Here is a 19594-nt window from a genome sequence, read left to right as displayed (position 1 = left end):
CCTATGTTATATATATTATTAAGGTCAATTCTGATCAAACACATTTCAGTTTTCAAGAAAAACCAGACACAATCCCGGTGTGTGTGTGTGTGTGTGTGTGTGTGTCTGTACCAGGCATTTATCACATTGTGGGAACCACAATCTGTTTACACACGGTGTATATCACTCTTTATATGTCCACATATCACATTCTGGGAAATTGTCTTCCTTCTGAGGACCACCGGCTTATAACCAAAATGTAAGTCAATGAATATTAATGTAAGCATATGTTTTAAGGTTAGGTTAAGGTAGTAGTACTCAAAGGTTAATGGTCATTTTTTCCCAAATGAACGAATGGAAGTATAAGTAATGTTCCCAAAATTCATAGTTAAACAATTTTTTTTGTGTGTGTGATATTAGTACTCAGTGTGTTTGATTATAACAGCTGTGGTGATTTTGTTCTAATTAGAGTTAATTAAACATCTGGAACACAAACATCTGGATGGTGATTGTGATTTGTAAATGTTTGAGGCCTTTTAGTGTTTCTTATTCATCCTGCTAGGTTTAAATTGTCATAATATTAACAGCTCAACAGCTTATTCAAAGCCACCTTAAAGAAGAGTCCCATTCTGAGACAAAGTGTGTGTGTGTATGTGAGAGTGAGAGAGACTATTGATGTGTTATTGCTTATTACTGTATGTTGTTTACTGCTCATCCAGATGGTAATGTTGGCCTTTGTTCCTCTTCAGATCTTCACCACAGTCTCAGAGACTTCTTGAGGATGGAGAGAGAATACTCTTCATATGTTTCTGTTTTTCTTCCTCAGGATGAAGGGAATGATCATCATATGTTTCTGTTTTTCTTGCTCTTTGTTCCTCTGAGAATTGAAGAACTTTCTGGAACATTCTCGTTAAATTTGATCATCTTTTAAATGTGAAAGTGAGAATATAGAATATGAAGTGTCCTGATGAGTTAAAACTGAGTAATGATAAACTAAATTTTAGGGATTTATTAGCAAGATGTTGTTTAAAATCACAGAAGACTGAGGCAGGCAGCAGGTTTTCCAGTGCTCTGGTGTCTGTGAGAGGCAAGTCAGTGGCTGACCTCCGTGTGGCCAGGAGCAATCTGGTTCAACACCCTCATACTATCAGCGAGGATTTGGCACATTTTTATGGGTGCAACCCACATACTCAGCTCTACTGTTCATCCCACAAATACACGTTCCTTACAAATGTTGCACAATTTAAAAGGGAAATGAACAGTCTTTCCAGCGGTATAAGATTTACAACAAAGAAATAATCTACCAAACAAAAATTTCCTAACTTTTTGTGCTATGTTTAAATGTATCTCCAAAATAGTAACTGTAAGGGAGAAGGAAAAATGTAATATCTTTTAGCAGAAGTCAGTATAAAAAGATTTAATTCCAAGACATTTTGAGCATTTCTATTGGTCCATTTATTATGAAGGTTTTACACAATGTGAAGGACAGCTACTGTGTTCAAATTCATTCATTCATTCATTCATTATCTGTAATCGCTTTGCTGTGTTCAAATAATGTAGTAAACTAAAAACCAACAGAAATGGAGACATATTGCTCTTTGGACAGCAACATTGTTTTATTTTGTTTAATATTAATTTCAAACACTTACACACAACTTGGTCTTCTGCACAGATGAGGGTAGGTGTGTGTGTGTGTGTATAGGTAGGGGAGTATCCACAAGAGGACAGTGTGGTTTTGAGTCTCAGAATCAGTTTAAACTTCAGCGGCAGCAGTTCACTGCACTTTACTGATTTCTGAGTGGTATTTATTATTTGCTTATTGTTTATCTGTGTGTTTATGTGGACAATTGACTGTGGAGAGAACACCATGCTACTCACTCTCAGTTCACTCATCTCATTTCTCTCTCTTGTTTCAGCTGAAGGTAGGAAGCCTTTCTCCTTATTTTGTTATAATACATTTAATATTCATATGTATCAAGTAATATGTAATTAGTGTGATTTTAAAGCTGATATTTAAGATGATCATAAGTTAGATTATTCTAAATAACAGATTGTTCATATTTTCATGTTTATCTCTATAATATATTTTGTACTTCATTCATTAATCTATGGAAATACGTATGACATTCTTCTATGGTGTTCCTATAAATACTATATATTTTAATTTTAGACATCATTTGAACAGTGCAGCTGTTTACACTGTGTTTAATATTCATAATGAATTAATCAATAGAACTGCTACAAAATCCTGTTTAATTAATTTCCAAGTAAACAATAGTCATATCACCCCCTAAATTACTAGCTCTGAGGACCCTGTGAATGTTATACAGAGTTGCAGATCATGTTTATGTGTTTATTTGTTGACTTCCTTTATAAGCAAATTTCACTGAAGATCAGTTAGTCATCTCTAAGAATCATTCATTTTTATTAATTAATTAGCTATTTGATTATATGTCCCAAATGATTAAACAACTGTATTAATTAATGAGTCTTGTTGATTAACCAGCTGTATTGATTAACCGCAGCCCTGGTTGTTGTATGTGTGTTCTGCAGGTGATGATGACTTCCTGTTGCCCTCTGACCCACCTGAGCCCCTCCCCCACTTCCTGTTGGAGCCAGAGGACTCTTACATCATCGGAGAGGGAAGTGTCAGAGTCACTTGTAGAGCGACACCAGCCAATCAGATTTACTTCAGGTGTAATGGAGAGTGGGTCCACCAGGGGGCCCACCACATTCAGCACAGAGTAGACTACAGCTCAGGTGCTAACACACACACACACACACAACCTACAAAGAACACAGTGGGCCACAACCTGGGTAAAAATCACTAAAACATGCTTCCTTTTAACATTCTTTATTTTTGCCTATTTCATTCTCTCACTGTTGGCTTCTTTCCAGCTCCATATCCTTTCAGACCTATAGTGCTGGGTTTTTTACCTCACAGAAGATGCACACAATGCTGTGGAATTCTTCAGATCTGAACTGAGAATGGAGCTTAATTTCTTTCTGTCTTCAAAATGAAAGATTTAAATGCTGTTTATATATGGTAATATATGTTACTGTTGTCCTCCAGCTGCAGGTGGAGGTGTGTGTTTGTGTGTTCAGGGGTGAAACTTGGTGTTCCAGTGGCAAGTGGTGGAGGTGTATGGGTGTTTATGTTTACTCAGGTGTACAAGAGTGGTGGAGGTGATGAGATGTGTGTATATGTTCAGGTGTACAGGTATCAATACAAGTTTTTCAGAGGCAAGTGGAGAAGATCATGAAATTTGGACAGTTCTGGTGTGAGTGTGTGGCCTGGAGCTCATCAGGAACAACAAAGAGCCGCAGAGCTCACATAAACATTGCCTGTGAGTACACAATCAAACACACAAAACCACACGCATACTACAGTTTATTTGCAGATGAATTTGCCTCCCAATGTGTTGAGCTGCAGCATGCAAAGATGTGGTGGAGCTCTGTATCTTGTAGGAAAGTCTGATGTCACCTGGCAGGTACAGGGTCCTGGTCTTGGAAGGGGTGGGGTGGGGGTAATTTCAGGACTAGTAATGTTGAGAAACTGGTGCTAACACTACTGTAATTATACACAAGATACGATATACAAAATCCTATACCAATCCAATAGAGCTTGACACAGGGCCCATCCCATTCTCTTCCTACCTGCAACTGCAACATTCCTGTAATCATCAATGTGTGTGTGTGTGTGTGTGTGTGTGTAGATTTAAAGAAGGTGTTTGAGGTGGAGCCAACAGGACAGGAAGTAGCTCTTAATCAGGAAGTGCTGCTGAAGTGCCGCCCACCCGAGGGAATCCCACCTGCTCAGGTAATCCCTACCTTAAACTCAGCTCTCTGTGTAAAATCACTATAAAATTCTATTAGTGTAGTGATTAAGCAGTGAGCACTGTACAGCTTCACTCTAGAATAACTTTTCTGTGTGTCCTGTAGGTGTCCTGGTTGAAGAATGAAAATATTATTGATCCAGCAGCTGATCATAATTTCTGTGTCACTTTTGATAACAACTTGATCATTAAAGCAGCTCAACTCTCTGACACGGCTAACTACAGCTGCATTGCTAACAACGTGATTGCTAGGAGGCGCAGCACCATGGCAACAATCACTGTCTACGGTAACATCATGGTAGTTGCATGTTAATAAAATTGTTTATGTGCTTTTATTATATACAGTACTATGCAAAAGTCTTTATAAATATATAAAGTAATATATAATCACAGTAAATGCAAAAAATAATAATATAAAACACACCCTCACAAATATTTTGTTTTTCTAAAGTAGTAGGTTTGAGTTTGAAGAACAATGTTTTGTTCAGATTCTCCTTGACTGCATGAATTTATTAAATCAACAGCACACATTATGTAAAATCATTATTTATTAACTGGTAAAACTAGGTATTGGATGATAACCTCAATTAATACGGACTGCCACGAGGAGAGATTTGGAAAAAGTTAAACCAACACATTCACACACAGAATATCACACTTACTGGAATAATGTTATTTGATTTTATTCTAATGTTGGGCAATGTTTTTGCAAAGTACTGTATGTGTGTGTGTTGTTTGTGTGTGATGTAGTGAATGGGGGCTGGTCCACTTGGTCAGAGTGGTCAGTGTGTAATGGTGATTGTGGGACGAGTTTCCAGATACGGACACGCAGCTGCACCAATCCAGTGCCTCAAAATGGTGGCAAGCTATGTAATGGACTTGCAACCCAGAAACTCACCTGCCCTGCTCACTGCCCAGGTGTGACTCCACCACTAACCTCACCCACAGTCCAGAAAGTCAAATGTTCCACACACGTAGGTAAGACCCTGCCAACTGCCACGGTAACACAGACTAAACTCCTTCCCAACCCTGCTCACTGTGAGAGGGACTAGGGAAAAGAAGCTATTTTTAGATTTAAACTGCAACATTATATTTAATAATGAGCAGTAGAACATGGTGGACATATTAACCTGATTATTTTCGTGCAAGTATGTGCATATGTGTATAAAATATGCACAGTATGTTTGTGTTTGTGTGTGTGTGTGTGTGTGTGTGCGCATCTTGTAGTTCCAGGGCCAGATGGTCTGTTGCTGTGTGTGTGTGTGGTCCTGATGGTGATTTTCCTGCTGGCTCCTCTGGCTCTGCTGCTGTTCTTCAGATATAACCGTCACCAACTGATCTGACTCACTGAAAAGACCTAGACGGCACATCACTAAAACCAGCTATGTTCCCTCTGGCTTTATAGCCTGAAAAACTCATTCACTCATTAGAATATGGAAACAGAAATACAGCTATAAATAAATGAAGATTAAATATGTTATATATATTAGATTTTTGCAGGCCCTGTCCTCCATACATCTGGGGGTGGAACATGATCACATTATTAAAATCAGGGTAATCAATTTTTCAGTGCAGTAATTTATATACATTACATTTTAGTGTTCATGTTTTTGTCCTGAAATGGAGGTAACCCCTGGTTAGATCTACACATCTGTGAATATGTGTCATTCTCCGCAGAGAACAAAATTCTGTATATTTTATCACATATTTACTGCTTATTTACACATCGGGAAGAAATAGACCATAAAATGTTTCCCTTACAGATGAAATTTAGCCTGTTTTCCAAATAATTTAAACTCATGTTTTTCATGTTTTGTTATGTAATATGTAATTTAAAGGCTACTGTAAAAGAGATATGACTGAAGTATATGCACATAGTGATGTACATACAGTACAGTGCAGAAGTCTTAAGCACCAGAGATTTTAAGATTTAAAAAGCTATTTATCTGAGCAGTAAGTGTTTATTTGCTAAAATAACAAGCAACAAATAACACCCAACATTGGAATAAACCCAAATAACATTATTCCAGTAAGTGTGATATTCTGTGTGTGAACGTGTTGGTTTTAATTTGTCCAAATCTCTCCTCCTTTTTACAGGACCTATTATTTGTGGTTATCATCCAACACCAAGTTTTAGCAGTTAATAAATAATGATTTTAAATAATGTGTGCTGTTGATTTAACAAATTCATGCAATCAAGAACAATCTGAACAAAATATTATTCTTCAAACTCACTCACACTTTATAGAAAACAAAATCTTATATTTCTTATTTGTTATATATATATAATTTTTTTTGTTTTACTGTGATTATATATATATATCTATATAAGCACCATGCTTACTGAGAAGGCATTAGTTTAAATATATAAATGATCTTATTATATGTGCCTAAGACTCCTGCACAGTACTGTATAGGATATACAAGGTCACTGTTCTGAGGGTTAATCAATAATCTTCATTTATATTAAAACATTGTTCAGATTTTATGAAGAATAATAAATTATACTGAATGTGTGAGTGTGTGTCACCCTGTGAAGGACTGGTGCCCTCTCTAGGGTGTGTTGTCTGCGCAAAGTGATTCCGGGTAGGTTCCAGACCCACCGCGACCCTCAGCATTTACAGAAAATGAATGAATGAATAACTTATACTAATACAATTAAATGTTTTTGCATTTTGTTTGTGTATTAAGTCAAATAAATAACTTTATAAAGTTGGATGTTAAAATTATTTTTTAAAAATCACTCAAAAAAAACAACAACTTTGCAATTAATTTCAAATTTTCCCAAAACAATTTGACTCAGAATGTCATGTATACTTTACAGGTAATATATTACTTGATATATATTATCATGTTTGACCATAAGTTACAGGTGCATCTCAATCAATTAGAATATCATCAAAAAGGTCATTTATCTCAGTAATTGAATTCAAGAAGTTAAACTCAAAGATTCATTACAAACAGAGTGATCTATATCAAGCGTTTATTATTTTTAATGCTGATGATTATGGCTTACAGCCAATGAAACCCCAAAGGTTGTTATTTCGGAAAATTAGAATAATCCACACAAAACACCTGCAAAGGTTTCCTAAGCCTTTAAAATTGCCCTTAGTCTGATTTTTCATCAGGTTATAGGAGCAATTAAATTTGTGCTTGGGACAAAAATCAATACCAAAGACATGAGGGTGAGAGTCACTGTAGATTGCATTTCTTGAGTCACACACAGATATGAGATGAAACGTCAAATATCTGTGGCTGAGAGTACACATTATTGCCACTCAGAGTGGGTCAACCCCATAGAGACAGCAAGTTTAGATCAAATAGATATTTCTTGATCTTCGTATCAACACTATTGGTCATATTCCAATGCTATCTTTTACTGTTTACCCTGTGTTGTTCAGAAATAAACTGCTCAATAATTTGTGTAGCTGTTTATGAAAGATGTCCACCAGGGGGCGCACTCCCTTGGATCAAACCACACAAAACTCCATTAACATGAAATTCTACCAATGGTTCATGGTCAGATCCATCCACCTTTTGTTGGTGCAGTCAGAGACCCTTCACTGAGCAGGGCATTATCCTGGGGTCTAGATATTAATGCTCTTAGCACACTAATATATAGCATGCTGTCAGGGTTTAACATCCAGAGACTCTGAGATTTTGGCCAAAGTTTTCTTCACCCTCAGTGCAGTGAGTCTGGAGCCAGGAACATGAGCCCAGCACTCGGCCATCAACCTCTCCAGCTGCCTCAGACTCTGTAACACAGTCCAAAGATGTGTTTAACAGTACAAGAACAGTGTAAATAAACAGTAATATTAGATGTTTTTGTACATACTTCGTCAGATTTCCAGTGAAGGGAGAACGCAGGTCGTTTTCTCTTCAAACAAACAACCTCCTTCATTTCCTCAAACGATGGATCACTTCCAACGTGTTCATGATATGGTAACTGGTACTCCTCCACTACTCCTGCACATTAAACTACATGTTAAACTGCCACCGACACTGCTCTCTACTCCACTATTCCTGTACATTAAAATAGGTAAGGTTTGGGTCTTTTGCTCCTGGTGTTCCCCCTGGTCCAATTAATTTTTACAGCACTACTGAAGTTGGGAAGGGGGAAGGGGGGCAGTGATTTCATACCCTGCTCCAAATGTTACATAGTGCTGTATCTGCAGTGTTGAGCCCAGAGTAGCAATGACAGAGGTTCTATTGTCCTTAGTACAGCTCTGTGAAGCATCAAGTTGATTTTGAAGCTGTAATTTGAAGTTAAAACTACTACATAGTGTTCTTTTAAAAAATTAACTACACATTATTACCTGCAAATTACACCACACATCAAACTACCCCACACAAAGCACTCTACTGTTCTATACTGTTTAATCTAGACATTAAATTACTAATTCAATTACTCACCCAGCATTTATCACCACTACACTAACACATTAAACACAAAAATAAAACACTTCAGTCTAAACCCAACTACCAACCACCCAGCACTCTCAATATTCATGAAGGAGGTAATACCTAGAGTATAGAAAGAAACAGAGGATACTGAAGGTAATATAGAGGTTATAGATATTACAGACAGTAGCGTTAATAGATGTTAATGCTTAGAATGTAATGCAGAGGTTATAGAATGTACTTTGGTGACATTAGAATGTAAAAGAGGCTACAGTTTATAGAAGGTAATTCAGATGGTATAGAAATTAACATATAGGCTGTAGAATGTAAAGATTATCAAAAATAATATAGTGGGTACTGAAGGTAAAGTAAAGGTTATAGAAGGTAATGCAGAGGTTATAGCGGGTTGCGTTTACCTCCAGATACACAACGGCACACTATCTCCCATAAGATAAGTCCGAAGCTGTACATATCTGCCATGATGTAGGACTGGAAGTGGTTGCGGTTGAGAGTCTCCTCCAGAACCTCAGGAGCCATGAAGCGCTTAGTTCCCACTCGAGTGTTCATTGGAACATCCACCTCATTCCTGTCACTGAGGAAACACACACACGATTCAGTCCAATACATCACATGAAATTGTTGTAGGAACATTATAAGATTATTCTTAAGTTTTTTTACTTGTTTAAACTGGTTTTCTTCAGAGTATGATCTTATTCCATTGTTAAGTGTGTTGCTTAAAGAACTATTTCATAAAAAAAGAGTAAAATTATCTGTCAGTGGAATAACACACACTCCAGAGAAAATCACAACAAATTTTAACTTGATTTAAGCTGATGTCGCTCTGTAAGAGTTTTTCTAGTTCCTATACCTCAGGAAGCGGACGGCCAGGCCCAGGTCAGCAATGCAGCATTCTCCATTGGTCTTCACCAAGATGTTTTTGGTCTTCAGGTCTCGGTGAGCGATGGCAGGTTTTCCCTGAGTTCCGAAGATTTCTGTGTGGAGATGATTGAGTCCTGCAGCAGCTGAGAGGGCAAGCCGTAGGCCACCCGCCACATCCACAGTGCTGGACTTCAAGAAATCATACAGAGAGCCACACTCGTGGTAATCCGTGATCAGATATAGCTGAGTCCAGGACCCAGTGCCTTTAATGTCTGCCGCTATAAACCCTTGAACCACAGAAAAACACATTAGGCATTCCATTAAAATGTACAGCACTCCTAAGCCACTGTTCCAAAATATATATTTTATTATAACTGCCCACCTTTCCTTTTGCAGCAGTTACACTCTGGCAGAAAACTTAAGGACGTTTTAGATTATTTTAGGATTAAAAAAAGGAGTTGAAGAAAGTGGCAGAGATGGTCCAGATCTGACCCAAAGATCACTGCCGTACCTTCACACTGTTTTTCTGAATTTTCTGATCTTAATTGTGTGTATTTAACAGACATGCCTTTACATTTGGGCCAGTGGAACTAATGAAATTACCAAACAAAAACCTTTAAGCAGCTCAGAAACTAAAATGTAACTGCTGCACCGTTCAGTCTCGGTACTTCAGCTTAATTGCCTTGGACATATTTGTTTATTGTCTGTCAGTTTTTTTTCTTTTGTTTTCTTTCTCTTTTGTTTATTTATTTGTAATTTTGGCTGAACTGTGTCCTGAATTTCAGGTTTCTAAATTCTGTACATGGCAAATGTATCTGGTGTTCTGTACCCAGTATGTTCTCGTGTCTCATGAGTCCAGTCTGGTAGATTTCAGTCTCTCTGAACCAGCTGGCCTCTTCTGTGGTGAAGAACACCTTAACAGCCACGCTCTCTCCTCTCCAGCGCCCCAGCCACACCTCACCATAGCGGCCCTTCCCCACCTGCCGCTCCAGCTGGATCTGCTTTGCTATCGTGCGCTGGACCTGCACGCACACACACACACACACACACATACACACACCAGTGTTCAAATTTCTGCACATGTCTCTGTTTGCAGGTCAAATAATATGGTTCTGATTTTGCAAGAAAAGCAGTTGTCCCATCAGCCACCATATTTAATAGTTTAAAGTAGATCTTTTTCATGAAATTAAAAGTTTTATTCCTGTATGTGCAATCTGAAGTTTCCAAGAAGTATAACTTCACAAGTGCTATTTGATGACCATAATCATTTCCAAGATATGCTATATTTCAAGTTACATTATCTTTATTTATCTTTATTTTTGTTGGATGAGGTTGAGTCAAGCTCCATATCCTAGACAGTTATATTATATTCATATAAAAGTGGTAATAATTCAGTAAGTTCACAGTATGTTCATCATGCGTTTGTAATATAATATTAGTGTTGTCTGATCAGCAGGGGAGGTATATTTACAGTATATTTGTGTATATTTGCAGTGTGGTTGTAATGTGCTTATCTGACCAGCAGGGGAAGTCCTGATCCTGATCCTGAACTGTGAGATTGCTCTAACAGGTCTCTGAGCGAATCTCCTGCTGGAATAAAACCTTCATCCTCCAGATTCAGAGTGTATCGAGTGGCAGATATCTGCCGTTTATACCTGAAACACACATACACACAAAATGATTTGTTATAACAAATTACATTTTCTAGTCCAAAGAGAAATCATGAATGTCACAAAAGAAAAAGCCAAACACAATACAATAAAACCTTGTGGGAATAACATCTGTCTCACTTGAGGCAACAAAAGAGGATGAGGAAGGTAAAGATGAATGTGCACACAGAGACTGAGATCAGGAGAGCCATCAGATGAATGTCTCCATCTATATAACCTAAACACAAACACACACACAAAATTAGGATACAAATGTGCTCCATGTGCTGTAATAGTTTTGAGATTGTAGTATAGTTCTGAATGGGTAACTAGCAGCTTTACAATTGAGTGAAGAGCAGGAGACTGTGCAGTGTCTTATTTCTCAGTTTAACAATGAAAGTACCTTCTGTGTGTCTGTGTGTGTGTGTGTGTGTGTGTGTGTTACATACTGGGTTTCCCGAGGGGGGGCAGAGCCGGGTTCAGGTCTCTGTTGCAGTAATCGTGATCAGTGCAGCACTCTAGCGCCCTCCTCTGGCGAGAGCCCCCTGTGTCCTACAGGTTTGAGGTGGAATTCACATGGTTATTATCATTCAAGACATTCCAAGAGAGTTGAGACTGTAGCTTCTTTTATTCCCAAGCTTGATTACATGTTTAAGATTATTCTGGAGCATTTCACAGTTGAAGAATTATTATAATAATATTATAATAATTATATTATTATAAAAATATAATATTATTATAATATAATAATATTATAATAATATTATTATTATTATTATTATTATTATTATTATTATTTACAAATACATATTTTAGTTTATCAAGTTAAAGATTAATATATATATATATATATATTTGTACTGTATCATCTCATCTGATGTGCTTGATCCATTTCAGGGTCATGGTGGCAACAGGGAAGGAAAAGGATCTTGGACGTCTTTGTCCCCTGTAACTTCCTCAAGCTCTTTCTGGGGGATCCCCAGGTGTTCTAAAAGCCAGTAAGGAGATATATAGCTCCTCCAGCGAGTCCTGGGCCTACCCTAGGGCCTTCTCTCTGTTGGCCATGCCTGGTGTATCTCAAGTAGGATATGTCCAACTCGACTGGCTCTTTTCAATGCAAAAGTGCAGTAGTTCTACTCTGAGCTCCACATTACTACAGCTGTCTCACTTAACCTGCGGTCGATCTCCTCCACTTAGGATAGATTTTCACCACTTGCCTGGACAGAGCATGTCATAACAACCATGGCCTCAAACCTGGATGTTCTGATCTACATACTGATTGCTTCACACTTAGCTGCTAAACCCTCAAGTGCACACTGGAAGCCACCTGTCCCAGACTACTCTGTAAAACCCTGTCCATCAAGCTATTGTAGTCCAATGCCAACACTGAACAAGCCTGACTTACTGCTGAGAATTCGAACACAACTCACAGTCTGGGAGTTTAAAGGCAGAACATCTCACCTCTTTGTACTGTTTAAATTTAAACTCCACTCAAAGTGGATTTAGAAAAAAACTGCTTTTTTGTTTTTGAAGTCGTTTTTTACTCAGAGTTCACACTCACCCTGCACTGGAATTCAGAGCCCAGCCTCCCCAAACAGCCAGATGTCACAACAGCTGCACCACCCTCTTCCTCCACCATAGTGAAACAGTAACCATCCGTCCTACATACACACACATACACACAAAACACACAAAAGCACATAGCTCCATTTGTTAATGTACAGAGAATTTTCATGAGTTGTCAATTTCTGATCACAGATTTGCTCTTGTCCAAATATTTTTGGATAGTGACCATTCTCACTCTAACAGTAACACTGAGCTGGATTACAGTCAGAAAGTGTGCACATACATACTGTGGTGTAACAGCATCTATTTAACTTGTGAACTTCACCCATTTGGTTGTGATAAAGTGTTTGTACTACCTGCAGGTGTTATTGCTGGAGTCTGGACAGTGGTGATAGCAGTAGCACCACAGGAAACGGACAGGCAGAACTGCTTCATCACTTCCCGTGGCTTGGATTCCCTTCACCTTTGCAGAATTCCTCAGCAGGATGGCGTCCAGTAGGTTTGCTACAGAAAGAACAGCATCAGCACCATTACCACAATCAATAAGACATCAAATTCAAATAAAGTCAAAGTCATCTGGACACACAGTATGTATTACCTCTATCAAAAACTAAAAATGGAAAATTACATGGAACAGGTAAGATCACCATGCCCAATGAAAAGTGTCTGCCACAGAAGTATAAAGCCCCCAGCTTTGGAATGTGGAGCAGTAACACTGTGTTCTCTGGAATAATGGAGCGCCATCCAGTACCAGTGAGAGAAGTTGGAGTGGTGACTGTAATCCAGAACTAATCATCAGCACCTGACATCTCTAAAGTTAATGTAGCCAAATGTCATTAGATTCTCACAGCAATATTTTATCTACAAACACATAATGAATAACTTTAATTTCTGAAGAAATGCTATAGGTGATGTTACAAGTCAAGGCAATGTTATCAGACCTTAATTACTACCTCTTGCCTTCAAGTTAACTAAATTAATTTGTGTGTGTATGTGTGTGCGATCTCCACATGTGGGTGTGAGAAATTCTTGCCCTCATTAATAATCCTGTCATTGCAACGCCAATCACAACAAGACAGGTGTGGCAACTGTCAAAACACACACAAGCAATTTGTATTTATAGGGACAACAATTACCACACCATAATGTAAATTATTAGCTTTTTAAAGTGAATTCATATTTGGAAAACGTAGTGTTAGTGTATTAGGTGTTAGATGTAGGATGATATATAGATAAACTAGTATATGTACTCTCAGAGTAAGGTACAATTATGTTCCCTACCAAAAAGTACAGACATGTACCACTGAGGGTACCACCACAGTGACAGTTTTTCTAACAGTGTAGGATATAGGGCAATGTGTGGCTAAAAGTGTTGGTACCCCTGAAATTTTTCCTGAAAATGAAGTATTTCTCCCAGAAAACACAAGTCCATCTCCAGAGATCTTGACGTTCCTTGTCCACTGGCACTGTAGTTAATATCCCTGGATGCGGACGGAAGAGTAAAATTGATGAAAGCTTGTAACGCAGGATAGTTTGGATAGTGGATAAGCAGCCCCAATCCAGTTTCAAAGACATTCAAGCTGTCCTTTAGGTCTCAGGGTGCATCAGTGTCAGCACAAACTATCCATCGACATTTGAATGAAATGAAACACTATGGCAGGAGAACCAGGAGGACCATACTGCTGATACAGAGACATAAAGCTAGACTGCAGTTTGCCAAAATGCCAAAAGTAAGTCAAAATTCTTCTGGGAAAATGTCTTGTGGACAGATAAGATCTTTTGGGAAAAGCACATCATTCTTTTGTTTACCAAAAATGTAATGAGGCCTACAAAGAAAAGAACACAGTACCTACAGTCAAATATGGTGGAGGTTCAAAAATATTTTGGGGTTGTTTTGCTGCCTCTGGCACTGGGTGCCTGAAATCTGAAGATTACCAAAGAATTTTGGGTCACAATGCAGGGCCAATGTCGGAAATCTGGGTCTGCGTCCTAGATCATGCGTCTTCCAGGAGGACAATGACCCCAAACATACTTGAAAAAGCACAGGAGAGTTCTTAAGTGGACAGCAATGACTCTGGATCTAAATCCCATTGAACACCTGTGGAGAGATCTTAAAATTGCTATTGAGAGAAGGCACCCTTCAAATATGAGAGACCTGAAGCAGTTTGCATCCAATTGAAACATGCAAGAAGCTTGTTGATGGTTATAGAAAGCAATTGATTTCAGTTATTTTTTCCAAAGGGTGTGCAAACAAATATTAAGTTGAGGGTGCCAGTAATTTTGTCCGGTGCATTTTTGGAGGTTTGTGTGAATTTATATCAAATCTGGCTTTTTTTTCTTTGTTTTTTTTGTGTTGCTCCAGTACACACAAAGGAAATAAACATGCGTATAACAAAACATGTAATTGCAATAATTATCTGGCAGAAATACTTAATTTTCTGGAATAATTTCAGGGGTGCCAACACTTTTGGCCATGATATCCAGTAGATATTACAGTGACTTCAAATAATTTCTTGGAAACAGACAATTACCTTAATGCTACTATTAGCCTAACGCTAACCTAACCTTAACCTTAATGCTAACTCTAACATTAACTTTTCCTAACCTTAAAACATGACTTCACCTTAAGAAGCTAATAACTTACAACAACAAATATTGGGGCCATGATATTTGTACCCATTAATACAAGTCTCTATTATTTGAGGGTGTAGAGAGATTATGGACCCAAGAACATGATATCTGGACCACACACACACACACACACACACACACACACACACACACACACACACGTCAATCATACTTACACACACACACTCTCACACCTGCCCATTCCTATCCTAATTCTCACACTTTAACTCCTTCAACACTGAATTATGTTTTATCTAAATCAATGACAGCAGATTACTTTAAAATCCTAAACTCATCCTGCAGTAAAAGTGTTAAAACAGCTTAAGCATCAGAAAAAACTGATGTCTTTAGTCCTGAATGAGTGTTGTTGTGTTCAGAGCAACTTCTCAGAACATCCAGCACAGCACATCCAACATCAGCTCAGGAACTGAAGAGCACACCACTCTATTCCCTTTTTGATTCTCTTTGATATAATATATATATATATATATATATATATATATATATATATATATATATATATATATATATATATATATATATATATATATATATATATATATATATATATATATATATACATCATCAAAATAAATACAGAAAAGAAATTAGGAAAATATAAGAATGGAGGAAATGGACTAAGGAAAAAAAATACTCAGTAAGTTACTTGAATAGGAGTAAAAGTATTTGGAAAAATGTTTTATCTTAATAAACATGTACTTCAGTAAATAAAACTCGTTCACATGTTTATGCATGTAGAATGACTTTAACATAAGTAAAATTACTGAAACACAACATTTTAAACTGAAATGTTGAAATGGTTGAACAAATGGCTGAACAACCATTCTCTCTCCCCATTAACAATGGGGAGAGAGAGAGAGAGAGAGAGAGAGAGAGAGAGAGAGGGAGAGAGACTGTGTGTGTATTAATGGAGTTTTAATGAGTTGAAGCAGCAGCAGTGTAAACACACTCTGAGTGGGTGAGAGGAATATAAACACTTGGAGTGATAATGGATGGAAAATGTTTGTGTGTGTGTGTGTGTGTGTGTGTGTGTAGGATAATGTTTGTGTTCCTGGTCTATGATGGGGAAGAGAACAGGTGCACAAAGCAAATCTTCTGTTCATCATAGTCTTCATCTTCATCAGTTTGTGTTTCTCATGTTGGTAGCCTAAGTGTTGTGGTAGCATTTCTGTGAATTAACAAAACCCTATCCATAATAAATTTTATTTTCAGCTGTTTTGTAAACTGTAAATATTGTAGAATCAGGGAATGTGAGTGTTACTGGAGGTTCTGTATATCTCAAAAATGATACAACAACACACACACACACACACACACACACACACACACACACACACACACACACACACTGCACCTGTCAATTACAGACCCGAGGCCATGTCCAACCATGCAGAGCACAGCTGTGTATGTGTAGGTGTGTATGTGCAAGTGTAAAAATGTGTGTGTGTGTCGGTCCAACCATTTGGTCACTTGTTTTTAAAACTGCAGGAGGTCATCTCATAAAAACCCTTTGTCGAATATTAACACACACACAGACACACACACAAATCAACTGATTAACCCACTGTTAAATTAACTGTAAAACACCTTTTAAACTGTACTAAATGTGTATATATTATTGTGGAATAATTCTAGAAATTAAATGTTAAACAATGTAAAACTCTCATCAAAGTGTTTTAACATGTGCTAATGTCTTTATGGAATAATCACATGAGGATTTACACTGAAAAAACTAAATGTAACAAAGAAATACAGAATTGTTGACAGTAGTGTTGAATGAAAGCTCTCTTAAATGCATCCTGGCAGGAAGTGATCATATATTTTTTTCTGAATACACTGCTGATGTTTGACCATAGAGTTAAAAAAAAAGTTTTGTCTTTTAAATCTGTTTAATGTGGAGAGGAACATGGAGCATTTTATCAGAGAAATCATCATCATTGCACATAAATCTCCTTGGACTGATGGAGTTCACTGCTTGTTATGAAGACAAAATAAAATGCTGTGTTTTTGTTGTAGACATGAAGACACCTGGTTCCATTCATCACCACTGCAAAGAAATCTGAGTTCACTATTTTCTCCATAATTAGCCACTGCACACCAGAACCCTCTCCATCACTCAGCTCAACACACAGCTCAAGTTTACAGCTCAACACACTGAATTTTGGGGGAATTCGGGGAAGGTAATGAGTTCTCCTTCTTACCTTCACTGTGTAGGCTGCACTGCAGGATCAGGATCACATAAGTCCAACCCACGCTGCACGTGCAGAGATACATCCTTACTGTCTTTGTTCACTGGACTTCAGGGATGAGAAGCAGAGAACCTCTTAAAGTTCTACTCTATACACACACACACACACACACTACCCATCTGAGAAACGTGCACACACACACACAGGATATCAAGCTTAGGGGTGTGGTCTGTATAGAAGTGGGCATGACCTGTATACACGACTGACACCCCTAACATAATGCACATCATGTGTGTCCAACGAAGATCGAATTAATACCCAAATTATGTTTTTCTTTTTTACATGCATCAAATACATAGAAAACAATACAGTGCACTTTACAAAAATCAGCACAAATAATTGTGCATTTCTTTGTACAAGTTCTTTATACAAGACCTAAGTATACAAAACCTAATTAAAAGACAAAAAATAAATTCATTAATTAAAGAAAAAGAAACCCTGAAAAAAACTAAAAAAGAAAGTAAAAACTGTTTTTTTAACAGTATTAGTAACAGTATTAAAATAACAGATTGGACTGTGAAGGGTTAAACCTTAACGTAAATAAACAGCCCAGGGTTTCACAGCTGAAACAAAAGGACAGGTTTTGTAAGAAGTGTCCAAATGTTAATGTGAGACACTCAAACACACAAAGAGAACCTCAGCTGTGAACCACCTGTTTTACTCGCGCGCACACACACACACACAGAGAGAGAGAGAGAGAGAGAGAGAGAGAGAGAGATTAATTAAATCATAATGTGGAAAAAACAGCATAATTCTTCACATTCTTATTTTAAATGTTAATGTATTCATATATTATATTATTTATACTACTAATTTACACAATACTACTATTTACTCCTTAATTTCAAACATCCATAGTTTAAATTTAAGCTGCAAATTAAAAAAAGGACGTAAGAAAATACAAGACACTTTATAAATCAAGATTAGGACCTTGTGCATTATAATGTTTATAATATTCTTAAAAACGATGCTGTAATGTGTCATAAAAATTGCCAATATACCATCATAGTACTTTACTTACAACTAATTATCAACCATGATACAGACATTTGTCATGTATTGTGCAAAAGATACTATGACCATAATATAACACATTACAAATGCATCACCCAAGTCCTAAACAACTGGTGAGGAGCTTCTCCGACACTTTATAGGAAGATACCAAAAACTAACAAGACCTGACTGCACTATTTTCTGTTGCTCATTTCAAGAGTTAACCCTTTTAAATCTTAACAATGAAATAAGAGAATTGCTGCAATTTGAAAGCTGTCATCTTAACTTCATTATTAATAGATTAATGAATTCGCACTTCATCTCAGTTGTGAGTGAGCACTGTTTAAAGAGGTTTGTTGTTGTCCAAGGGCGAGGTAATAGTCTGAGTCACACACTCTCACACCCCCACACATTTAAATGTATATTACACTGAGCAGAAGATCATTGTTTTAAAATGATATCCACCCTCAATGCAGCAGAATGTTATTCATTTTCCCACTTGAGCAGGCACAAAATTTGACACCAAGACATTACTTGGGCAAGACTCCCAAAAATGCATTTGCCATTCTCTGTAACAGAATTAAAGTTTTACATTTTATGAGTGAGTAACATGTTCAGTCAAAAATGAGAGAAATCTTACATTTTCTTCGCTGCTCATTCCAATTTGAAGTTATCTGAATCTGGAATATGTTCTGAAATTTAGCACTAATTTCCTAAATCATTTGCCAAACCATTCTAATCTGGAAACACACAATCATTTGCACAAAATTGGGCCATTCCATTGCACAGATAAAGGCTGAAGGGATGACCCTTTCAGATATTGCAAGAGTTAAATTGTTCCAAATCCATAATTTCTAGATTACTGGGACATGCAAGGGAAATATGTCTAACACCTTGGCTGGAATCACTGGCCAATTCAGCACTAAACAGTGAAAGGCCCTTTCTCAGCATGCAGTATCTTGCCGTTGAGGAAGATTCAGACTGATCCTCTCATCCACAGAATCAAAACATTAGACAAACATTTGCTAAACTAACATCTGAAACCAACCGTTTGAAAATGTCAGTTAAGTAGGAAGCAGGAAGCATAACGTTTTTAGGAGAAGAATTCTAAAGGAGACATGAGACAGAAGAGAGATATAAAGGAGATAAAGCAGAGGAGTAGAGTTAATCCATCTGTCAAATCTGAGCAAAGTTTGTGACTTTACTGAGATCTCTGCTAAAACTCAATATGTGACACCAGCAAGATCACTAAGGTCTTAATCTCAGGAGACACATTTGGGCAGTGGGACATTTATGCTAAAGTCTCATTTGTCTTTCCATCTGATCACATTGCTGTCTATGAGAAAAGATATTAAGGAGAACTACTCTTTGGTTTTCTTCAGGAGAATTT

The 19594-nt window shown here is 37.4% G+C and overlaps 2 protein-coding genes across 2 annotated transcripts in view; one reads left to right on the top strand and one right to left on the bottom strand.

Annotated features, from left to right (window-relative positions):
• The first annotated feature begins 1233 nt into the window (after positions 1 to 1233).
• LOC136677916 (netrin receptor unc-5 homolog) lies at positions 1234 to 4867 on the top strand. Its single transcript, XM_066655622.1, has 6 exons — positions 1234 to 1252; positions 2533 to 2739; positions 3192 to 3326; positions 3696 to 3799; positions 3922 to 4102; positions 4566 to 4867. The coding sequence occupies exons 1-6, from the start codon at positions 1234 to 1236 to the stop codon at positions 4865 to 4867; spliced, it is 948 nt and encodes a 315-aa protein (XP_066511719.1).
• Positions 4868 to 7352: 2485 nt separating this feature from the next.
• LOC136677829 (bone morphogenetic protein receptor type-1B-like) overlaps positions 7353 to 19594 on the bottom strand; it is a 13100-nt gene continuing 858 nt past the window's right edge. Inside the window, exons 2-12 of the mRNA XM_066655490.1 lie at positions 17164 to 17330; positions 12667 to 12814; positions 12306 to 12405; positions 11194 to 11296; positions 10886 to 10982; positions 10615 to 10750; positions 9925 to 10117; positions 9085 to 9382; positions 8633 to 8808; positions 7651 to 7781; positions 7353 to 7570 (exon numbers count right to left, since the gene is read on the bottom strand). Coding sequence (XP_066511587.1) covers positions 7445 to 7570; positions 7651 to 7781; positions 8633 to 8808; positions 9085 to 9382; positions 9925 to 10117; positions 10615 to 10750; positions 10886 to 10982; positions 11194 to 11296; positions 12306 to 12405; positions 12667 to 12814; positions 17164 to 17236 — 1581 coding nt within the window. The 5' untranslated portion in view covers positions 17237 to 17330 and the 3' untranslated portion in view covers positions 7353 to 7444. The remainder of the gene's footprint in view (positions 7571 to 7650; positions 7782 to 8632; positions 8809 to 9084; positions 9383 to 9924; positions 10118 to 10614; positions 10751 to 10885; positions 10983 to 11193; positions 11297 to 12305; positions 12406 to 12666; positions 12815 to 17163; positions 17331 to 19594) is intronic.

This window comes from Hoplias malabaricus, chromosome Y (genome assembly GCF_029633855.1).
Source record: "Hoplias malabaricus isolate fHopMal1 chromosome Y, fHopMal1.hap1, whole genome shotgun sequence".
In the NCBI taxonomy this organism is placed as follows: Eukaryota; Metazoa; Chordata; class Actinopteri; order Characiformes; family Erythrinidae; genus Hoplias; species Hoplias malabaricus.
The sequence above is the reverse complement of the archived record's forward strand: the minus strand, read 5'-3'. Positions and strand labels throughout refer to the sequence as shown.